At 45.3% G+C, this 21,248-nt stretch overlaps 2 protein-coding genes across 10 annotated transcripts in view; one reads left to right on the top strand and one right to left on the bottom strand.

The window, feature by feature from the left end:
* Positions 1 to 4,243, bottom strand: part of LOC120957021 (uncharacterized) — a 50,603-nt gene extending 46,360 nt beyond the window's left edge. The window contains exons 1-2 of one of the 3 annotated variants that reach the window (XM_049608628.1): positions 4,072 to 4,243; positions 2,027 to 2,627 (exon numbers count right to left, since the gene is read on the bottom strand). In XM_049608628.1, coding sequence (XP_049464585.1) covers positions 2,027 to 2,150 — 124 coding nt within the window. In that variant the 5' untranslated portion in view covers positions 2,151 to 2,627; positions 4,072 to 4,243. Of the gene's footprint in view, positions 1 to 2,026; positions 2,631 to 4,071 lie in introns of all 3 variants that reach the window. The other 2 variants (XM_040378928.2, XM_040378927.2) reach the window with 2 other exon arrangements.
* Positions 4,244 to 6,680: 2,437 nt separating this feature from the next.
* On the top strand, positions 6,681 to 18,564 carry LOC120959260 (intersectin-1). Of its 7 annotated transcripts, none has more exons than XM_040382538.2 (15): positions 6,747 to 7,095; positions 7,205 to 7,780; positions 9,263 to 9,952; positions 10,024 to 10,436; positions 10,516 to 10,613; positions 10,687 to 10,862; positions 10,938 to 11,322; positions 11,405 to 11,578; positions 11,649 to 11,906; positions 11,966 to 12,222; positions 12,308 to 12,497; positions 12,564 to 12,983; positions 13,071 to 13,200; positions 13,357 to 13,530; positions 14,500 to 18,564. In XM_040382538.2, the coding sequence occupies exons 2-15, from the start codon at positions 7,620 to 7,622 to the stop codon at positions 14,508 to 14,510; spliced, it is 3,537 nt and encodes a 1,178-aa protein (XP_040238472.2). In that variant the 5' UTR covers positions 6,747 to 7,095; positions 7,205 to 7,619; the 3' UTR covers positions 14,511 to 18,564. The 7 variants fall into 7 exon arrangements, with proteins under 7 accessions (XP_040238468.2, XP_040238470.2, XP_040238472.2 ...); XM_040382537.2 differs by having other exon boundaries at positions 14,351 to 18,564; XM_040382534.2 differs by lacking the exons at positions 6,747 to 7,095; positions 14,500 to 18,564 and adding an exon at positions 6,681 to 6,740 and having other exon boundaries at positions 13,357 to 14,183.
* Positions 18,565 to 21,248: the final 2,684 nt, after the last annotated feature.

Genomic DNA, 21,248 nt, shown 5'->3' with positions numbered 1-21,248 from the left:
CTCATCATGCAAAAAGGGCTTGTCGAAAATGCAACAAAAAAAAAAGGAAGAAGCAATATCTGTCAGCACCATGTTCAACAATCAATGAAATCTATGAATAGCTTAAAAAAGTGTCAAATCAACATCCCGCAAACCCCGCGCGCATTACGCACACAACAGCGGCGCAAATTTGTTGCATGTGTGCTGCTTTTTTTGTTGTACTTCGATATCTTCTGTTTTTTTATGCCACCGACGCCGAAGATTTGTCGACGCGTTAGCTCGAAAAGATCAAAACTTCCTGGAAGCCACTGGGAGCCACATCACACATGGTTTGCAAGCATAAGTCGTTGAGCGTTACCAGTAAACAGATTTAAAAAAAAAGAAACTTTATTTGACATCACAAAAAGTGACCTAAAACAAAAACCCCTCGGTACAACAAAATAAAAGGCTACACAGCATTTGCTAAACTACAAGCATTTGGGTTTTTTTTTTTGTTCATGTGTTCAGTGCGTGTTTAACAAAGTGTTAACAAAGCAAAATGCGTACGGAATTGAAAGGGTAATTAATAATGATTATTTGATGATCATTTTAAATTTTTAAACAAACATCATGATCGATAACAATTCGCTTTTGGGGATAGTGCAGTTTTGACCTTTTTCCCCAAAAACCATCTTAATGCATGTGGAAGAACACACACACACACCATCCAGTAGCGCTCCATTCAACACCTTGTGATTTCACCCTGCCGCCTTAAAATTCCTACCCAAGACCGAATCGTGGCCGAGTGCAGGTCACATTGTCTCAGGGTCGTCACCCAAGCCTAATGCCTGGGACTGGCTGACTAATGTGCACCGCGACCCCCCGTCCCACCTCCCATCCCACGAGCTGTTCACGACTTAGACACTGCTGCACCACCACTAGTAGCGTGCACTGCAAACAGTGCAGTGTTTTGGGGGTTCAAACTTCCATCGCTCGGTGGTGGTCCATCGAACAGAACCGAACTTCCCGCGCCAAGGTTAAAACCTTCGCCACTCACACACACACATAGCTCCCTCGCGAACTCATTTCGCGCGTGTTGGAAAGGGCAACCGATCGCGAGTGAATGGCGCGAAGTTGCCAACCATATCCAAATCGTCGTTGCCCTCGCACACGCTGCTTTGACCGACACGCTTGACACACGAACAAGCGCATAACTAAGCATCGAAAGCGCGATACTAACACACCTACCCCTGCCAACTACAAGCATATTGGCAAAGCAAACTGCACTTGATCGCAACCGCAGCGCAGCGGTCATTCATGGTTACAGGGTTTTTGGGGCGTCCGTCCAGCGAAAGGTCCAAACGGTGGGCCAACGCGACGTAATTGATTGGGTACGAGAAGCGGATGCACCGATAGGCGACTGTCAAAATTGCAACACGATGAAGTTCGATTTTTTAGTGTGAGGTAAGGGTGCAATATTAAATATACGGCATTAGGCTGCACTAGATGCACTCAAATGGCATGCTACACGCAACGATTGAATGTTCTCGATCTAATAAAAGCAAAACTTCATATAAATGAGTTGGCTAACCTTCCCACGATCGTGCCGAAATAGAGCATCCGGTTGTGGAGGGAAACACACTTCACACATGCAGCTACCCATGTGAGACATTCCAATGTGGAGGACACCAATGTGGTTTAAAACAGAGACATTTGTGTGTCCATTTTGTGGTGGTCTACCCGAAAAGATACATAAAATTGGATGTTTGAGATGAAAGCGAAGGGAGTTTAGGTCTAGGGATACTCCACCAACATCACCAACTAAGAACCTACACACAGACACAAAATTCCCAGATGTTTTTCTTTTCCCGCCAACGGGTTCGCTTCACCCAAATGGCGGCTTTACTCGCACGACTTCACACGAACCGATGGATCTTTCTCGTTTAAAATAGCAAAGCAGCAACAAAGCAATAACATTCCCCAATGCTAGTCACCCGCCAGGAACTAAGCACGCTAATATTATGCTACTCCCTCATCAAAGCGCGTCGAAAAGTGAAGGTCCACTTACCGTGTAGGTTCACCGTGCAGGTCGTGTTGTTGCCCCGATCGAGGACCACCACGCTCGTGGCGGCCATGATCGATTTGTTGTACTGGAATTTTTCCTTTTTCTTTCGCTTGCCCTGGTCACACATATAAGCTGCTTTGCGTCGACGATCGCCACGTGGAAAATGACCCCCCGGATAGGACCGGGTTTCGTAGGGGAAATCTGCTGGGCCGCGGGTGCGCCCAGTGCCGCCCTACCCAACACGCTCTACGCCCGGAGTTAGTGGTACAACCACCACCACCAGCACCACTGCCTTCTACCAAAACCCCGCACGTTCGATTGGCCGAAACCGGAAGAAAAACAAAAGACACACACACACAGACACACAGAGACACAAAGTGTACGAAATGGACGGATGTAAAATTCGAACAGGAGACCACGCGCGCGCTGGCACTGAATTTCCTGGAAGGATTTTTCCCCAAGCTTAAAACCGGCTTGCACTTTCACTTTTTTTTTCTCAACCGCTCTTCCCCTGCTTCGCTCCCGTTGGAAGCTTTTTATTTTTAAACACACACACACACAAACGCACGCGCAAACACGCACACACAATCGATGACACTTTATCCTGCTCGGGAAGTGAAGAAAAAGCAAGCGATGAAAAGTTTAGGAAATGAGAAAAAAAAATCCATGAAAATACAATTGTCTAGTAAGCAGATTCCTGGTGAGTTATTTTTCTCTCTTTTTTTCTCTCTCTCTCTCTCTATCTCTCTCTCTCTGTTACTTGGTTTTAGGGATTTCGCTTTCAATTTGACGACGTCTTTGTCCTTTGCGATTCCCTGTGCCACCTTCTTGAAGCAATTAAAATCCAAATCCTTTTTCCCGCCCTTCTTGTTCTACCACCCCGCCTACTACTGCTGCTCCTGCAGATATGCCTTCCTCACCGTTTGTTGGTGGTTTGAATTTGATTCTTCTTCCAGCTTCCATTCGGCCTTTAATCCCAGTACCCACCACGGTGGCACACTTTACCGGTTTCCGGGGCTCGCTTTTTCCTTTTACACCGAGTAAGCACACACACACATAAGCACACACATACACACCAGCAAGGATGGAAAGAGGTGAAAATTAAAAGCAAAGCAGAGCAAATAAAGCGCCATGCTGCTGAGCCCGCCCCACCCAGCCCGGAAGGTATGAACCCGGGTTGCTAGGGGAAACGCTTCTAGCACACCTCGGACCGGGAAGTTGCACGGAAAGGAGACTTTTTTTTCTGTTGTAATTCTAGTTCCCTCCTTTTTCGCTCGCGGATAAGACGCGGATTTTCCCGGCCAGATTGGAAATTCCTTTTTTCCTTCCTGTTTTTTTTGTTTTTTTTGCATTCCTTTTTTAATTCGCTGATGAATCGGATCCTTCGTCGGTGGAAACCGAAATTCGATTAAGCATTTTTTTTTGTACTTTAAAAGTGAGAAACAAATGCAAACTAATTTACTACGAGTACACCGCGTTGGGGTAAAGTGGGTTCAACCGATGGATGGGTTGGAGTTTTTTGGGACCGATTTTCTTTGTGTTCTTGTTAAAAAGGAAAAAAAGGGGGGCAAAATGGAACAAAGTAGAAAATTAACCTGGGTTAGCTAATACGGTCAAATACTACATTAAGAAGTTAAATTTCAACATCCACGGTTAAGTTCGCTATTCCATTCTAAGTTCGTTCTAGCCGATTGATGCTTCGAACACTAGTGGACGGAAAAAAACACATCACCAGGATGAAAAACGAGCCCATTTCAGTTGGGAAAACGTGTCTTTTGCTTTGGTTTGCGTGAGGAAAAAAAACCCAGAACGTACACTCAAACACACACACACGCGCGCTCTAGTTCCTAGTCTAGTCTATACACACTCCGTAGAAAATAAAAATCTGTTTCCCCCGACTAACAGGGGGGATGAGGCGACATTGAAGGGCGAAAGCAAAACGGTTAGAAGAAGAAAAAAACACCGTTCTCTATTTCCTCACACCGTTGCCCCGCTGCCCCAAGAGTACGGGCACTAGTGTTCGAGCGTGTGTTGGCCAGAACGCGTACTTCCTTCCTGTACGCCAACGACGGCGAGATATACACACCAGTGGCACGCACGATACGCGCCAGCTCAACTGAACACGCGGAGCAGCTCACACACGGAGAAGGTACGTCCGCACCGGAACACGAAACCGTTTGAAATGAATGGTTTGCTCGCGATGGGAAGCGCCAACAGCTCGCCTATATCTCGCTATGTCTCCGTCGTTCCATCGTCCGTTTCATCCACACCATACATCCATTCATTGCAAAGCGGGAGGGTTGGTTCGCTCGCGCGCCCTTTCGGGTGAGCATGAATGCCACGATGAATGGGGAGAGCCAAACTCGGCCCCCAAAAACACGCGCCCGGACTCTCGCTGCACCGCTGACGATAGATAGGGGAGGTGATGAGAAGGTTAAAATGAGAACGTGAACGGCTTGGAGAGCTTTTACTATCGCAGTGCAGGGGTTGAAGGAGCAGGAATTTAAATCGATGCACAAATTTTATGAACCGATACCGATGTTTAGAATGTGTTACCACCTTACTGGTGCTTTGAACGGTGTTGCAGACTGCTTGCAGGCATTTAAGAGAAGGTGGATAATGGTATCAATTGAAATAGAAACTACTGTATCGCTATTCCCTGAAATGGTTTCGTCTTTTGATTTCAATACTAGGGAATTTCCTCAATTTCTTTTTCAATTTTTATTGGATTCAAGCCTCGTGTGAACCGTCCCTCCATAGGGAAGGACTGACTAATCCAGCTTCCTAGTGCTAAATAAACCTCGAAAGTTACTATAACAGCGAAATAACAGCGTGTTCATTTGGTCGTTCATAAAATTCAGATCATAAAACTGATTAATATTTTTCATGTCCTTTTTTGTCATTCGGCGCTACCACCGTAGTTGATGTAAGCCATAGTCAATAATGTGCTTCGAAATCGAAATTACACATATAAAGATAATCTATTCTGCTTATGGTCGGGTCAATTCAAGACTTGAACCCAAGGCATGTGCTAAATCTTACGACTCGACAACTATACCACGGGACCAGCCCGAAATTGTTCATTTAATCATCAAAATAAATATTGTGCTACTATATCCAAATGCCACAAATCCACTAAACGACCACTAAACGGGCTCTAAACGGCTCAAGCTCTCAACCAAAACGGAATCTAAAAAGACTTCGTTTGGCAGACGGCAAACGACTGATGCATTCTAAAATTAGCAACAACAAAATTGGTGGCGCTATCTGTTGGTAGGATACTCAGCCAGTGGAGCTTTCTCCTTCTCTCTGTACTGTTGTATGGTTTCTCATTGAAGTTAAGCATCACTAGAACTAGAACGGCGATACGATTGTTTAAATACTATACTCCAATGAAAACCACCAGCACTGAAGCAAGTGAGATTTGAGTAATGGTCGTTGGTGTTGATACCGTTCTTGACCACACGACCATACATATAGATTTTTGCTTGGGAAGTTAGCCCAAGTGCCACAAATCCACTAAACGACCATTAAACGGCTTCTAAACGACTCAAGTTCTATACCTAAACGTAATATAGAAAGACTTCGTTTAGCAGACGGCAAACGACTCATGCATTCTAGAAATACCACAAAAGCTGGTGGCGCTCTCTGTTGGTGGGATACCCGAACCAGTTGAGCTTCATCGCTTGGAGGAGAATTTTCTCATTTCCTCTGTACTGTTGTATGGTTTCGCATAAGTAAGTAAGTTTGAGTAATGGTCGTTGGTGTTGATACCCACGTATCTGACCACACGACCATTCTTATAGATTTTTGCTCAGAAAGTTAGAAGGCTATATAGGTCATGATAAGATGAAACTTGTTGAAACACATTGCAAGAAAAGGATAGCAATATAATGATGAGTTGTAATAAGCCATCTATTGATCAAACCAATGAAGCTGTGGAGCTTTCATTTTTTTTTTCTATGGATATTCAATTTTCCAGTCTTTTAAGCTTAATCTGTGGCGCTTGGGAGAAGCCTATATAGGCTATAATTAGATGAAACTTGTCGAAACACATTGCAAGAAAAGGACAGCAATATAATTATGAGTTGTAATACGCCATCTATTGAGCAAACCAATGAAGCTATGGAGCTTTCTTTTTTTTTCTATGGATATTTGATTTTCCAGTCGTTTAAGCTTAATCTGTGGAGCTTGGGCCGTCATGGGTTCCAGCCACAAACGGTCCGTGCCGCCATACGTAGGACTGACTATCCTGCTATGGAGGGTAATTCAATCCATAAGTCACTGAAAGCCAACCCCACAAGTGGTACAGGCAGGCCTTGACCAACTACGGTTGTTGAGCAGAAGAAGCAGAGAAACTGAGAGCTTTAGTCATTTTGACGCCTTTTAGCAATCAGTTAAGGTGTTTGTAGCACTTGAGTAATTAGACATTTGTTAAGCAGTTTTGTGACAACCAGTCATATAAGTCCTATAGCACTTAAAGAAGATAAATATCAATGTAAGATTAAATTAAATTAAACAGTTATTCAAATGAATTATCTTGTTATTTTGGTTATGCTGATACCTGCCTGTGTTTTTGTTTCTTGGGTATCATCACTCTCCTGCCATTTCTGCTCATTGGGTGCTGCCAGCGAGTGACAGATAAACAAATTGTACCCTCAGCGCAGAGTGCGACTGTTGTACGGTTCCGTTTCTGCTCTTGCTTCCAACAGAAGAGGTGAGCAAGGCTGTGGTTCTAGATTGTAAAATTTCACTTGCGAATCGCGTCTGCAAAGCGCTGAAAGTGCGTTTTCCGTGCCCGTCGGAAAACGCACCTACGCTCACGCCCAACGGTGGCCGCATCGTGTCGTTCGTGAAGGGTGTAAAAGTCGCTGCAAATCAAGTGTTGGTGGGCTCGTGAAGAACGCACTCCTCCTCTGCTACCGTGTGAGCGTGAGCCAGCGAAAGAAATCGATATACAACTTTCTATTGAATCGTGTCCTGCGCATGGTGGTCCTGTTGTGTAGGCTGCCTGAGCGAGCTTCTATATTCCCTTCTTGCAAGGGAATAGAACTCCTGAAGCAGCAGGACCCGTACGCTCTTGGGTGAAGGGGTGTCGGGTGGGAAGGGCGAGGGTGCTATGTGTGTGTGTGTATACCCCCAGAGTGACCTGAGGTGATATCATTTCCTTCCAATTTGCAGCTCGCAACAACCATCGCACAGCCCCACGAAAGTCAGTGCGAATGCGAAGTGACCACCAACAAACGGTGGGCGAGTGAAAAATACGCCAGAAACAAAAATCGGTACGAGTGAAAAAAGTGAAAAAGGCAGTACCGCCTACTACGATAGTGAGTGTGTGTGGTGGTGCTGGCAGGGCAGCAAGAATTTCTTCGCTGCTCCCGGGAGTGCCCTAGCAGCAGCAGCAGCAGCAGCAGCGGTTCCACCTAACTTCGCTCGCCACGGCCGCCCACAGTGCATGGATATTACTGGTGGCCCTTCCCCACTGATAAACGGTCACTTAGAACCGAACGCGTAGAACGTCGAGCGAATATCTCTTGTGTGTGTGTTGTTATCATCAACCAGCACCAACACCACCACCACCAGCACCAGCAGCAACATGAACGCATCCGACCCGTTCGTGATAACGTCCCGCGAGAGGCTCAAGTACGAGGACCAGTTCAAGTCGCTGCAGCCGGTCGACGGGGTGGTAACGGGCGGGCAGGCCAAAGGATTCTTCCTCCAGAGCCAGCTGCCCCCGCAAATACTCGGCCAGATATGGTAAGCTTGTGTGTAACTCACCCCTCTATATGCTGTTGGCACAACACAGCCCGTCGTCGAGAATGCTGCTCGCGCGACCATTCTCATGGGTTCTTCATACTTGTGTGGTACCATTTTTTTCTCCCCGTTTCATACTCTTCACTACTGTTCCTTCCCGTGTTTCCGGTTTCCTTTCGCTTACATAACTGCAAAAGTGCAATTGAACCCGCGGCAACCCCCGCCTCTAGCAGCCACTCTTATGGATGTGCTTTTGTTTTCGCCTCGGAAAAGGGCTCTCGGCGAGGCCTGGGCCTACTGGGATCTTGATTTCGACCGAATAATTTCATATCCTTTTGCTTGTTTGTCTGCTTTCCCATTTTCCAACTGGCTCACGTGACTCGCGGCTCCTTTTTTCGTGCTCGCAACGGAGCAGGCTTCGTCGGCAACTCGTCGGGCAGCAGCACCGTGGTGAATGGTTTTCGGAGCATTGTAGATACTGTGGCAGTGTTACATTCTATATTTGCTGATATCATATACGATTGATGGTTACTTTCGTCAATGTCATTCGCATTGATTTTATGAGGGGACGGCCGACAGTCCGTCATCAGTGTGGGGTGGCCCCATTATCAGGCGAAGAAGTGTTAATGGAATTGTTGGAATGGTGCGGTATATGTGTGTGCCATGGTACTGTAAATCGCCCTATCGTACGCGTGTCTTAATTGCATTAAATAGGCCGAATATAGAAACATGTGGGCAAATAGTGCCATCCTCTCCCACAAATAAAGACCTCCAATCACTTGTTACTCTGGCTAGCCACAGAGAGACACACACACGGTCCTTAAAAACACGCGTAATCTCTCCCTTGGCATAATTTATGCTCCGTGCGTCCTTGCCCAAGTGCAGTACCGCGAATCGAACTGTGTTTTCAACGGCCGAAAACCCCCCTTGAAAGAGCTTAGAAGAGAGCTCGGCCCAAAGCTCAATTACTTTCCACCCTCATGGGAGGAGGCTACAGGGAGCCGAGGGATATGGTGCTCAAACGAGTCGCCCAATTCGGCCTAAGCACTCGATAATGTACTTCTCTGCTTCTAGCTTGTGCCTAATTAATGAGAGGTTTGCACTGAACTCTGGCGGGTTGTTCAGTAGATCGTTACTCTCTGCCCCGTTAAGGGTTACACGGGGGCGCTCCCCGTTCTAACTAACCGTTCGTCTGAGTATTATCAACGTGCTCCCCAAGGGCGTACGGAATGTGTGTTGTTTACCTATGAGTCATCGAGTCGAGTTGACACGACGTCCTTTTGCACATATTAACGAAGCGCTGTTTGCTGATTATCATCTTCGGATGTGTAATATTGATCGTTAGCAAATTCATAAAAATGTAAAGCTTTGTTCCATTTGATTTGATAGCTCTTAAGAACACAAAAATAACCTTCTAATATTACAATTTATTATGATTTCCTCTGACAAACAATGCCCTTCCCCCTCTTTGCATTCTATTTTTAGGGCCCTTGCCGACACGGATGCGGACGGGCGGATGACGCTGGGTGAGTTCAGCATCGCCTGCAAGCTGATCAACCTGAAGTTGCGTGGATTCGAAGTGCCGAAGGCACTGCCACCGACGCTCATCGCATCGCTCACAGCCGTCGGCGGAACGCCCATCCTTACGCCCACTTCCGGCCTGAGCCCGCTCGATCCGCTCAAGTCACTGTCCGGTTCGATCGGAGTCGTCCCGCAGCCCCAGCCGCCCCTGATGGCACCGCATGCCGTTCCGCACGCGATAGTGCCTCCACTGATGAACAATCAAATGGGGGTGGCCCCGCAAACGGTCGTCCCGGGCATGGGACCGGGTGGTGTGCCACCGCCCAAGCCGGCTCTTCCACCGCAACTGATCGCTGCGTCCGCCGCAGGCCCACCGCTCATCCCGATGGGCCAACCGTTGATTCCGGGAATGGCAGCACCCGTCCAGGCCGCTGTCATGCAACAGCCACTGATCGGGGGATTGGTTGGGAGCGCTCCGACCATTCCACCGACCGCTGCCGTAAAGCCACTGATCGATCCACTCGGAAGCGTGTCGGCGGTACCGCTAGTGGGCGGTGTAGCAGTTCCGGCTCCACCGACACCGCCCCATTCCGGCGGTGGAACACCCGCCCGCTCGATGTCTATCTCGGAACGGGCCCCATCTATTGAATCTCCGTAAGTGCGGCAACGGATGTGGAAGTGATGGAAGTTACAGCTTACTAATGAAACTAATTCCTACTCTTTAGCGGACAAATTGAATGGGCAATCAAGGGTCCGGCCAAGCTCAAATACACCCAGCTGTTCAACACGACTGATCGCAACCGCAGCGGCTTCCTCACCGGACCGCAGGCCCGCAACATCATGGTGCAGACGAAGCTTCCACAGGCGATGCTCGCCCAAATCTGGGCCCTGGCCGACATGGATACCGACGGTCGGCTCGGCTGCGAAGAGTTCGTGCTCGCCATGTACTTGTGCGATATGGCCGCCGCTGGTGAGAAGGTTCCGACCACGCTGCCGCCCGAGCTGGTGCCGCCGTCGTTCCGCAAGGCGACGTCGCGCCACGGTTCGGTGGTGGGCTCGCGGCACGGTTCCGTCTCCTCCCAGGGCGCACCGGTGCATGCCGCCGTCGAGCTAGATCCGCTATCGGGACTGCCACAGTGTAAGTGTGTTGTTCTGGCGAACAGTAGCGCAAAGCGTGACAGCAGGGAAGTTAAACGATTTCATTTATGCATCTACAGCCTCGTTCGAAGACAAGCGCAAGGAAAACTTTGACAAGGGTCAGGCCGAGCTGGAACGGCGACGAAAAGCGCTGATGGATATTCAGAAGAAAGAACAGGTGAGTGAGACGCTTTACGGGTGAACGTTTTGAACATTCTTAACATTACTTAAATCTACAACTTTTCGTGCAGGAGGAACGTGAGCGCAAAGAACGCGAAGAGCAGGAAAAGATCCGCAAAGCCAAGCTGGAGGCTGAGCTTAAGAAGCAGCAAGAGCTGGAGAAAGAACTGCAGCGCCAGCGCGAACTTGAGCAAGAGCGTGAGGAACAACGCAAGCGTGAGCTGGAGAAAAAGGAACTCGCTCGAAAGTACGCTCAGTGTTCAACGTTTATCTTTTAATTGTTAACTAATAGTTGTTTGTTTTCCGTTTTATCATAAACCAGGGAAATGGAGAAGCAGCGCCAGCTGGAGTGGGAAACGCAAAAGATCGCGGAAATGCAGCAGCACCGGCAGCGGGAGCAGGAGAACGTGCTGAAGCTGAAGGCGCAGAACCAATCGCTGAGCGTCGAGCTGAGCACGTTCAACGAGCGCATCAAGGAGCTGTCGCAGAAGATCTGCGACACGCGCGTCGGCGTGACGAACGTCAAGAGCACGATCGACGGTATGCGCACCACGCGCGACACGCAGATGGCCGAGATGACGCAGCTGAAGGCGCAGGTGAAGGAGCAAAACCAGCGGCTGGTGCAGCTGAGCCAGGAGAAGGCCAAGCTGGACGCGAAGAGCAAGTCGGGCGAAACGGAAAGCCAGCTGCAGTTCACCAACAAACAGGTGTGTGTGTGTGTGTGTGTGGATCGGATTGAGTGAGATTTACCTTCTACCGGGCTAATGGTGTGCCACTTTCTCTCCTCAGATTGTCATACAGCAGCTGAAGGACAAGCTAGAAAACACCAAGCAACAGATCGAAAACAAAACGACCGACATCAATCTGAACCGGGACCAGCTGGTTGAGCTGAAATCCCAGCTGACCGATCTGATTGACGCATGCGAGCAGCTGTACGGTGAATACGACATGCAGAGAATTCAGGTAAGGAGGCCACAGTTTAATGATTTAAACTGCTCTTACATTGTGCCGCTTTTTTTTTGAATATTTACAGATCTTGGAGATGAAAAACAACCGCAAAAACGAATCGTACAGCAGTGCGTGGGATACATCCAACTCGTGGGGCGCTCCGGATACGACCACGACGCACGCAGCACTCAACAGCGAACCGGCCGCACCGGCCGCTAGCGTGACAGCTGGCTCGGGCGAGGATGTGCAAACGCCACCGGGCTACGTGAAGTACCGGGCGATCTATGAGTTTAGTGCACGAAACAGCGACGAGATTTCATTCCAGCCCGGCGACATTGTGATGGTAATTGAATGGAAATGGTCAATTTAGAAGCCTATTTAACTCTGTTCTCCCGTCATTAGGTACCGCTGGAGCAGAATGCCGAACCGGGCTGGTTGGCGGGTGAAATCAACGGTCACACTGGCTGGTTCCCGGAATCGTTCGTCGAAAAGGTGGACAGCAACCTGAACGTGGTCGAAGCGGTCCCAGAAACGATAGCGTACAGTGAGCCGGAAGTTGATTACACGACCACCACTACTACCACCACCACCATCGCCGCATCCGCCGCCGCCGCCGCACCAGTCGAAGAAGAGTATCACGCACCAAACGATAATACAGAGTGAGTGTGAAAAGGAACTCCCCGCCAGCAGTGGGGAGCGTTGTGCACTAACGTGTAACGCCCGTTTTGCTGTCAACTCTTACAGGGCTACCTGCAACGGGGATGTGGAATATTATGTCGCCTGCTACGCCTACCAGTCGGCGGAGGCAGGCGATCTTGTGTTTGACGCAGGGGAAACGATCGCCGTTTCGAAGAAGGAGGGCGACTGGTGGACTGGCACCATCGGCAACCGGACTGGCATTTTCCCTTCGAACTATGTGCAGAAACACGAGGGCGTAAGTAATCCGATCGGAGAAGCCAAAACAGTTCAGTGTGTTTGCTCAACGCATTTCCCTTTGCAGGAGGTTATGAACGGCAATCAAGCGACATATAACGAGCAGCCAACCATGCACCAGGAACCGGAACAGCAGCAGCAGCAGCAGCCGCAAGCGTACGAGCAGGAAACCAAACGAAAGCAATCGGCCACTGCCGCCGGCAATACTCAGGACGCGGAGGATGCACGCAACCAGGCCGAAGCGGACTCGGAAGTGTCCCAGATCAATACTCAGCCACCTTCCGGTGCGTCCGCGAACGAGGAAAACATTCGCTACTCCTCCATGTCGATGACGTCGGCCACGCCCAGCCTGCGGCGCAAGGGCGAGGTGGCACAGGTGATCGCACCGTACGAGGCGACCAGCTCCGAGCAGCTATCGCTGCAGCGCGGCCAGCTAATAATGATAAGAAAAAAGACCGATTCCGGCTGGTGGGAGGGTGAATTGCAGGTGCGTATTGGTTGCGGGCGTAAATGAGGCTTAGCAAAAGAAAAAAAAAACAAGAGATTACACATCCACCGCTTCTCCTCCTCACAGGCAAAGGGCAGACGCCGCCAGATTGGTTGGTTCCCGGCGACGTATGTGAAGATACTGCAAGGTGGACGAAACAGCGGCCGCAACACGCCCGTATCGGCCAGCAAGGTTGAGCTGACGGAAACGATTCTCGGTAAGTACGACCCGACTGTTCAGACTCCTGGGCACAATGCCACCGTCACCATTACCACCCATCACCACCACCACCTCTACAACCACCTATGATTTTGTTTAGCAGTTGAGAGGCAAATTTTGAAAAAAAATCCTTTTTTTTCCCATAACTCGATAGATAAAGTCATCGCACTGTACCCGTACAAAGCACTGAACGACGACGAGCTGTCCTTCGAGAAGGACGATATCATTAGCGTGCTCGGCCGGGATGAGCCGGAATGGTGGCGCGGCGAGCTGAACGGCACCACCGGTCTGTTTCCGAGCAATTACGTCGGCCCGTTCGTGTCGTCCGGTAAGAACGGCAAATCTCCCGCCGCTAGTTAACACACACACATCCACACACCAGTAGTGCTTTAGTAACAGTCGTGTAGTCCTCCTGGACGTGCCTGCTTTGATACGTTATACTGTGTGAATCTTGCGTTGCGTTATGATTCCATTTGTAACGGTGTGTATAGTAACGTTTTGTGTTGTAGCATTTTTCTCTCTCTTTAATTTCGTTACGTTACGCTTTGCCAAACATCATTCCCATTCATTATACTCTTTGTGTCTGTGTGTACGTTATCCGTTGTGTTGTAACGCGCGAATCGAGTGTTATGTATATATAGATATGACTAGTTTGAAGGAAATTTGATCCGATTCCACACACAACACCAATCGGTAAAATGTTAAGGTCAGTTTAGTGCCTTTAAATTTTATACTATACCAAGATATTATATTCTTTATATACATTTTCCCCCCTATTTCGTACACTTTCAAAGAGCTATTTACATTCTAATGTATCGTTTCATCGTTTCTTGCGACTGTCTGTTAAAAGCACGGTCTAATATCATACCACAGAGTGAGATAAAATACCATAGGATGTACTACTTTTTGTTGTCCTGCGACAATTATACTCTAGTAAAGGTTCCATTATTTATATACATTCTTCATTTATACTTTTCCCAACCAACTCTTGTCATAATTATCTCTATTCGATAGAAAGAAACGTACTTTCCTATTTGTATTTTTGTTGTACAAAAGGTTGTGTTTGTTCGCTTTTGTCTGTGTTTTTCGGGTTTATTTTTCTAATTTAAATTCAGCATGATAAACAGATTTTGGATTGTTCTTGCTAGTTATATTTTAGCGCAAAACGGCACTGTAGCTGCATGATGCAGTGGAACAAAAACTTCTGCCGCAATTCACTTGTTGTACCGCTGCAAAGAAGCGTATGTTATCTCATATCTCTTTCTAAAACTTTCCACCGAATGCTGCGCGCGCGAAGGTAATGTATAACGGGCAGTAGGGCTTTCTGCTACCGTAACCAAAGCCCAAAATGACACGTTGAATCGGGACGGCTTAGCCAGTGGTTTCGCGCGGTTCAGCACCACCAGCGCTAGCAACCCGTATCAGGCGAACTATGGTCCCAGCAGCAGCACCAACGACGACGACAGACACGCTGTGGAACGTGCTGAGGACGATCTACACAACAACAACAACTACAATAAGCGATACCACAACAATAAAATCAATAACTATAACACTAATTATAATAACGCTAACTGTAACGACAACACTATCATTAACGATAACGATATTATGCATCAGTGCAACAATAATAATAATAATAATCAACTAATCATGCGAGTATTTCAGCGGCAGGCGCAGTAGCACCACCACCACCACCCTTAGTGAAAGACAAAACCCTCTTGCCCCTTCACTGTTATAGGTGTATAATGTTAATGTAGAATTCAGTCAAACAAGAACGAAGGAAAGGGAGGGTTGGTTTAAATTGAATTGAACGCGCGCATAGCGAAGGAGCGAACCACGCATAGTAGTATTCTATTTACACAAACACAGACATACACACATATACAATCATCGAACACAAACACACACACATACAAACTTTCCCTGGGCTCTCTTTTGTCTGTTTCTCCCTGTCTTTCTCTTCCTGTCTAGAGAGGGATTAAAATGCAAAAATGCAAAAATGTCTATGCAAACTCTGTTGAGGGTTGTTGTTGTAGCAGTAGCAGACCGCAACAAGAATGAAGTATTATTCGATTCTGTTAATTATAGTAAGATAAGTTACAACTGTTAAAGTTGTTTAGCAAACCCAGAGGGCTTGGGCTTGGGTCGATGGTTCGCTTTCCCAAACCAATCATAGCCGCGTTTTAGTCGTGTTTTCTTTTCACTCTCAATTAAGCCATTCAGCTCTGTTTAGTGAATCAGAGAGAGCGTTCAGTGCGCGCAACTATTCTAAAAGGGGGATTTGGCGGGAGTTTGTGGCTCCCCTGGGTTATGCTGGCGCTAGAGTGGTGGGAAGGGGCTAGTGTGTTTAGTGTCATACAAAACCAGGGTCGAGACATTGACGATGATTTGTAGATATTAACGAGCGTAGATATTTAGCTGTATTCCCTCTCTCTCTCTCTTACGCGCACCGTATCTTTAAAGCAATGGTGAACTCTGGTGAACTTACAATCACAGCAGCCGTGTGTAACGTGTTAAAACGTTTAGTGAATCTATAACAACCTACTGCAATTGTGTTTGTTCCGTTAGTGGCTGTAGACGTGGTGAAGAAACGAAAAATCGATAAACATTCCTAGAAGTGAATTTAGTGATCTGTAGCGCCGCCCAGCTGTACGTGGCTTTTGTTCTACGCATAAACGGTAGGAACGGTCTTATCTTTGGCTTGTTGCATTTAACACAAACAGAAACAGAGTGCTAGAGGGTGGGGGGGGGGGGGAGGGAAACAAAGCAACCACAGCATCTTTGCTTCGTTTTGCGCTCATTTTGCGCAATGCATCTTTGAGCAAAGCAGTCAGTATCTGTTGCAATGCGCATACAAATGTAATGTATAGGGACTACTACGGTGTTGTTATTGTAGGGTAATTGTTTTTATGTACGTTTAAGGTTTGAGTCTTAAATGGAGCAGCTCTACTCAGTTTTTTTTTGTTTTAGGTACAAACAAATGGGAAGAAATCGTTTTGCAACTATTATGCTTGTGTTGCTGGAAGCAAACAGAAATGCTAGGATTAGCAAACAAACCTCCTTTCCATTGGTAGTAACGATGTGTGATGTATGTAATTTTGTGTAAAAATTATTTAAAAAAAAGGATAGACACACACACACAACACGTTAAGGATGTGCCCCACGCAAAGCCACAGAGACGATTCTCTTATTGTCAGTGGGCCTGATTGCGTTCGTTGTCAATTGTTTACCGTTTTTTGTTCGCTAAAAAAAAAAGAAACGTTATCCTCTCAGCGTGTCCAACGATAACTACTAGAGAAAAAAGCCCGTTTATTGTAAGTGTATATTATTAATTAAATCGTATTTATGCCCTCGTTATTCATTGCGAACGTTTGATTCGTGTTCGTCCAAAAACTGGATAATCAATTACAACTAAAAAAAACGCAAAAGCAAGCAACTTTACTCTCTCTCTATCTCTCTTGTTAAGCTCGTTAAAAACAACCCAACACACACACAAAGCAAGAAACAAAACTCGTTATCCAAATTTGCTAGTATGATGCTACTGAAGCAAACCTATATATATATATATGAATATATATACTTACACATATGCAAATATATACATATATTTAGATCTTACACGAAAACCTCTGGAAAATCCCCTGGAGCCCCTCCCGATCATCTCTCTAAGTATGTATATCCCTAAAGCAAAAAAATAGCGATGGTTCGCGGGATTCAAACAGTACGAGGGGGAACGATAATAAATGGGGTTCTTACTTCAAACCGAAGTGTGTTATCTATTTATGCTGTATTGCAAAAAAAACAAAGAGCGTTACATGAATTTAGTAGTGCGGGGTAGTGTGCGCGCGGAACCACAGTTGCTGAACGCGCGTGTATTCTATCTATCTCACCACTCTCTAACCTCCCATATCCTAGAATCGATTCGGCAATGCAAAGTTCAAGCTGATAGAGTGTTTAGGTTGTAGCTTCTGTTGTTCCCCAATTGCCAGGCCGGCCGCCTTCCTTGTACGATCCGTACCGTACCGTATCGCTGTACCATACAGCATCATAATCAAGAGCAAGCACACACACACATACACACATAAACACACATTCACTCATAAGATATGCGTAAAACTCATGTGGGAGAGAAAAGAAAATGCATACATAAGTGTTAAGTATCAGCAAACTAGCGCAGTGGAAACCACAACGAGAGTTGCTAAAGTTCCAACCTTTTCCCAAATAATTGTACAACACTTTGTGTGAGTTCCTTTTTCAGCAGCAGCATATTCTCACTGGCTAAAAATCTGCTAAAACGTTCAGCGATCCCAACTGTGTGTTGTGTGTAAATGTAAACGGAAAATTGGGGATAAACTCCCTCCAAAGCTATAAAGCAAACACGGAAGACACACCACAGCAAAGTAAAATCTAATAAAGTTGAGAATAAACATGAGAATAGTAGTTCCAAATGAAATAGAGAAACGAACAAAGCAAACAAAAAACAAATCGAAAGAAATAGTTGGTCAATTTAATTGTTCAACTCTTCTGTTGCTCTTTGATGGTTGTACGATTTTAATTTTAGATTATTTCAAACAAAGATTTTTGTTCTTTTATTTAAGCTCTACTATATGTGCTTTATTGCGCCACATAAAACGAAGGTTCTAGATGACATTATAAGCCAGCACTTGCACAGATAACAAATCTGCTACAAACTGTCCCACCCCTCTGTAGCGGAGTGGATGTTGTATAAAACCCCCGGCAAAAACAACAAAACAAAGAAAAACAAAGCTGCTAGCGTAAGCACGAAAGATGCAACACGAAAGACTAAAACAAAACGTACAGCAAAAACCCACAGCTTCTGAACTATATACCACTGCAAATGGACAATTATTAAGCTCAACCATAACAATATTACAAAAAAAACATAAATGTAGAAACTATAATGAAGACACATAAACGAATGAACACAAACTTATGAACAAATAAAACAAAAAAACACAAGCAAGTATGCAAACAGAAGAGGACAAAATGGTCACTCAGCATCATCATCATGTTTCATTCTGTTTTAATCATTTTCAAAAACCATTACGTGTAACAATCTGTGTGAATGTGTATGTTGTTCAAATTCATAAGAAAGGAAATGGGGAGGGCATAAAACACGGAAACAATATATTTATTTATTTACCCCGTTGTTTACCGTGTTTACGTGGAAGAGACAAAAAAAAACGTATGCAAAGAAACACACTGATATACTGATGGAACAGTAAACAAAGCAAAAGCAAACAAAAAACAAACAACAAAATAATGGAAGAATATGAAAATATGTACTTTGGAAAAATTCACACGAGACAAATAAAACTGCATTATCCATAACAATAAACCATTGCCAGTGTGTCGCGTAAGGAGGATGAAACAATCGAACCGAAAACACAAACTCTAATAGTAATGCAAACAACCGAAATATCGTGGGGATGTATGGGGAGGGCTGATCGTTAATTTTTTATCATTATCAACATCATCAAACAACACAGACAAAATGAATAAATATTAAAATGCGAACACATTAACTTGTTGCGTTACGTTTATGATTCCATGGACTTTTGCATGAAAGAAAATAGAGATTTAAAATATGATGCCGGTTTAATCAGTGGCGGCTTGTCAAGCTGTGCAAAACTGTTAAATTCGTTTGCTTAGTTTGATAAACACGTCAATTTGTGAGCTTTTAGAAGTGATGAAGCTCGTGATGAAGTAGCTTTTTGTTGAAGTGATGAATATTTAAGCAATTATTAAAACAGAAACAAGCAAATCTCGTTACAGACTAATGAATTTTCCCGAGGCTCAGACACACCGAAATGTGTAACGATTAAATGTAACGCCTTGTAACGCTTCTTTTTTCAGTCGACTAACCTGCCGACTAACCGTCGACTAACCGACGAAATTTGCTGTTTTTTTCGTTCTACATCGGAAAACAACAATTTAACACAAATTCTAGTGATTTTTTTCTTAAATTTTCTTACCAAAATTGAGGTAAACAATGCACAGTTATAGGGGTTTCGAGGATTATATAGACATGTTCAGCGAGTTGTAGATTCATTCAGGCATATAACAGACTCTTTCAGCGAGATATATAATTGTTCGGAAGTAGGCGTTGATATGTTCGGTTATACTGTAGAGCTGTCACTTTCGTACCCCTCGGACTGCAGCTTGGACCATTCTCATCAGAAGGTAAACAAACAGTTTTCGAAAAAATAAGATTTTTTCAACTAATTCATGTATTAAACAGCTTGGAGAATGATTATTAGCTACTTTTAGAACTTTTAAGAATGAAAAATTGAATGCTGCGGCACAGGGTGTAAACAAAACAAATGACAGCACTACAGAATCGCTGAACATGTCAACGCCTACTTCCGAACAATTCTATATCTCGCTGAACATGTCTATATAATACTCGAAAATCCTGTATTGTCGACATTATCAAGCGTTTTTAGGCTTTCATGTCGTCTTCGTTAAGGTGGTTTTCGGTGTGTCCGAACTGGTGCTTCGAGTTGATTCCCATGAATTTATTGTATGTTTCCCAAAATTATTTACTAACTGCCCTAGAATTTATTCAACGTTTTTCGCTTTTTTTTACAAAGCATTGGTTTCAAAAATGTTATTGAATCGACGCTGATAAATAAAAAATGATTCAAAAATACATCGTGGGACGAATCCAAAACATTTCGGGAAACAAACCAAAACTCCATGGGAAACCCTGTAATAGTGGTCATTTTTTTAATTCTAATATACTTACCTCATTCATTTCCTATTTCTCGACCGAAGATGTAACACACACGTACGAACGATTCGTTTTCAATTCTCTTCTTCTTCTACTTCTCCTTCTTCGAGTTTATTATACACATCCCGTCTGCTTTTCTGCCACACGTGCCACGTTCAATTACATACTTACATTGTTTGCCCTTCGCCTTTCCCACTTAGTAGATTGCCTATACTCTTTCTATCTTCTTCTCTCTCTCTCTCGTTCTGTTATCTATTCTTGATCCATTAGGTTTCGTTTATTTTTCTGGTTTTATTTAACTACCAGCCATCCTGCTCTCATTAACCCGTACGGTATTGTTCGTTTTATTTTTCTACCCTTTGCATTTCCCTTTTGTTTTAAATACAGTACCACCATCAGCGAAAACTGTCGTACCAAACAATCGACTGTCCTTAATCTGCTTTGTCTCGCTGTGTGTATAGAACTTTTGAGTTTGTTTGTCTATTTGTGTGTTACTTTTTCGTTCCTTCTCTGTGTTGTTTTACCATATCCTCATTCAAATTACAATTGCAATTATTGATTGAGTTAGTGTCACAAACAGGCTATTGTATCCTTTTTCTTCCCAATACCCCCCTCCCCCAGCTTTGTGCTTGCCTAGTTTTTAGCCAAATGTATCACCTTAAGTACAGTTTCGTTTTAAAAGTAAACCACTCCTCTCTGCTGGTGGGCTTTCTGATAAACGCGGTTTCCACACTCACACATACGCATCATCCCCCTTCATACCTTTTTGCTTCTTTTCCCATTTTATTTCGGTAATGGTGCAGATGCTCTGCTGCATATTCTACTGCTGCTTGCGAACAACGGGGGGAAAAGGTTTGCCTAAGATTGGGGGGCTTAGGTGTCGTGTATGTGTGTATGTGTAGGTGAGGATCACCTGGGTCGGGGGGGTTGTGTCACTGCGGACAAAAAAGCACTCCCGGTTACGCCAGAATAGGGAGGGGGTGGGGAGAGAAATGTGTTGCGTTTTACTCTTGCTTGTTTATTTTTATTATTTTATTCACACTTGTACGCGTGTACAGGCTGTTGCTGTAAAATGTTTAGTTGACCTACAGTCGTTAAGGTTGCTGCTATTATTATCAACGATGTATTGGTTTTTTGCTATCCGCATTTCACTCTGACATGTAATGGCCGGTAACGCCCCAATGTAACGCATGGGAAACGTCGCTGCCATCTTGGATTGGGCAGAAAGTATGTAATTGTTTTTTTTTTTTGTTTTTGTTGGCCATCACTTGAACTTTCCCACTTTTAAT

The sequence above is a fragment of the Anopheles coluzzii genome, chromosome 3 (assembly GCF_943734685.1).
Source record: "Anopheles coluzzii chromosome 3, AcolN3, whole genome shotgun sequence".
In the NCBI taxonomy this organism is placed as follows: domain Eukaryota; kingdom Metazoa; phylum Arthropoda; class Insecta; order Diptera; family Culicidae; genus Anopheles; species Anopheles coluzzii.
The sequence above is the reverse complement of the archived record's forward strand: the minus strand, read 5'-3'. Positions and strand labels throughout refer to the sequence as shown.

Excerpts from the sequence above, each read along its gene's own strand:
- LOC120959260 (XM_040382534.2), top strand. The coding sequence starts at position 7,620 with ATGAACGCATCCGACCCGTTCGTGATAACGTCCCGCGAGAGGCTCAAG. Across the intron at positions 11,323-11,404 it reads TGCAGTTCACCAACAAACAG|ATTGTCATACAGCAGCTGAA; the intron begins GTGTGTGTGTGT and ends TTCTCTCCTCAG. Across the intron at positions 12,498-12,563 it reads ATGTGCAGAAACACGAGGGC|GAGGTTATGAACGGCAATCA; the intron begins GTAAGTAATCCG and ends TTCCCTTTGCAG.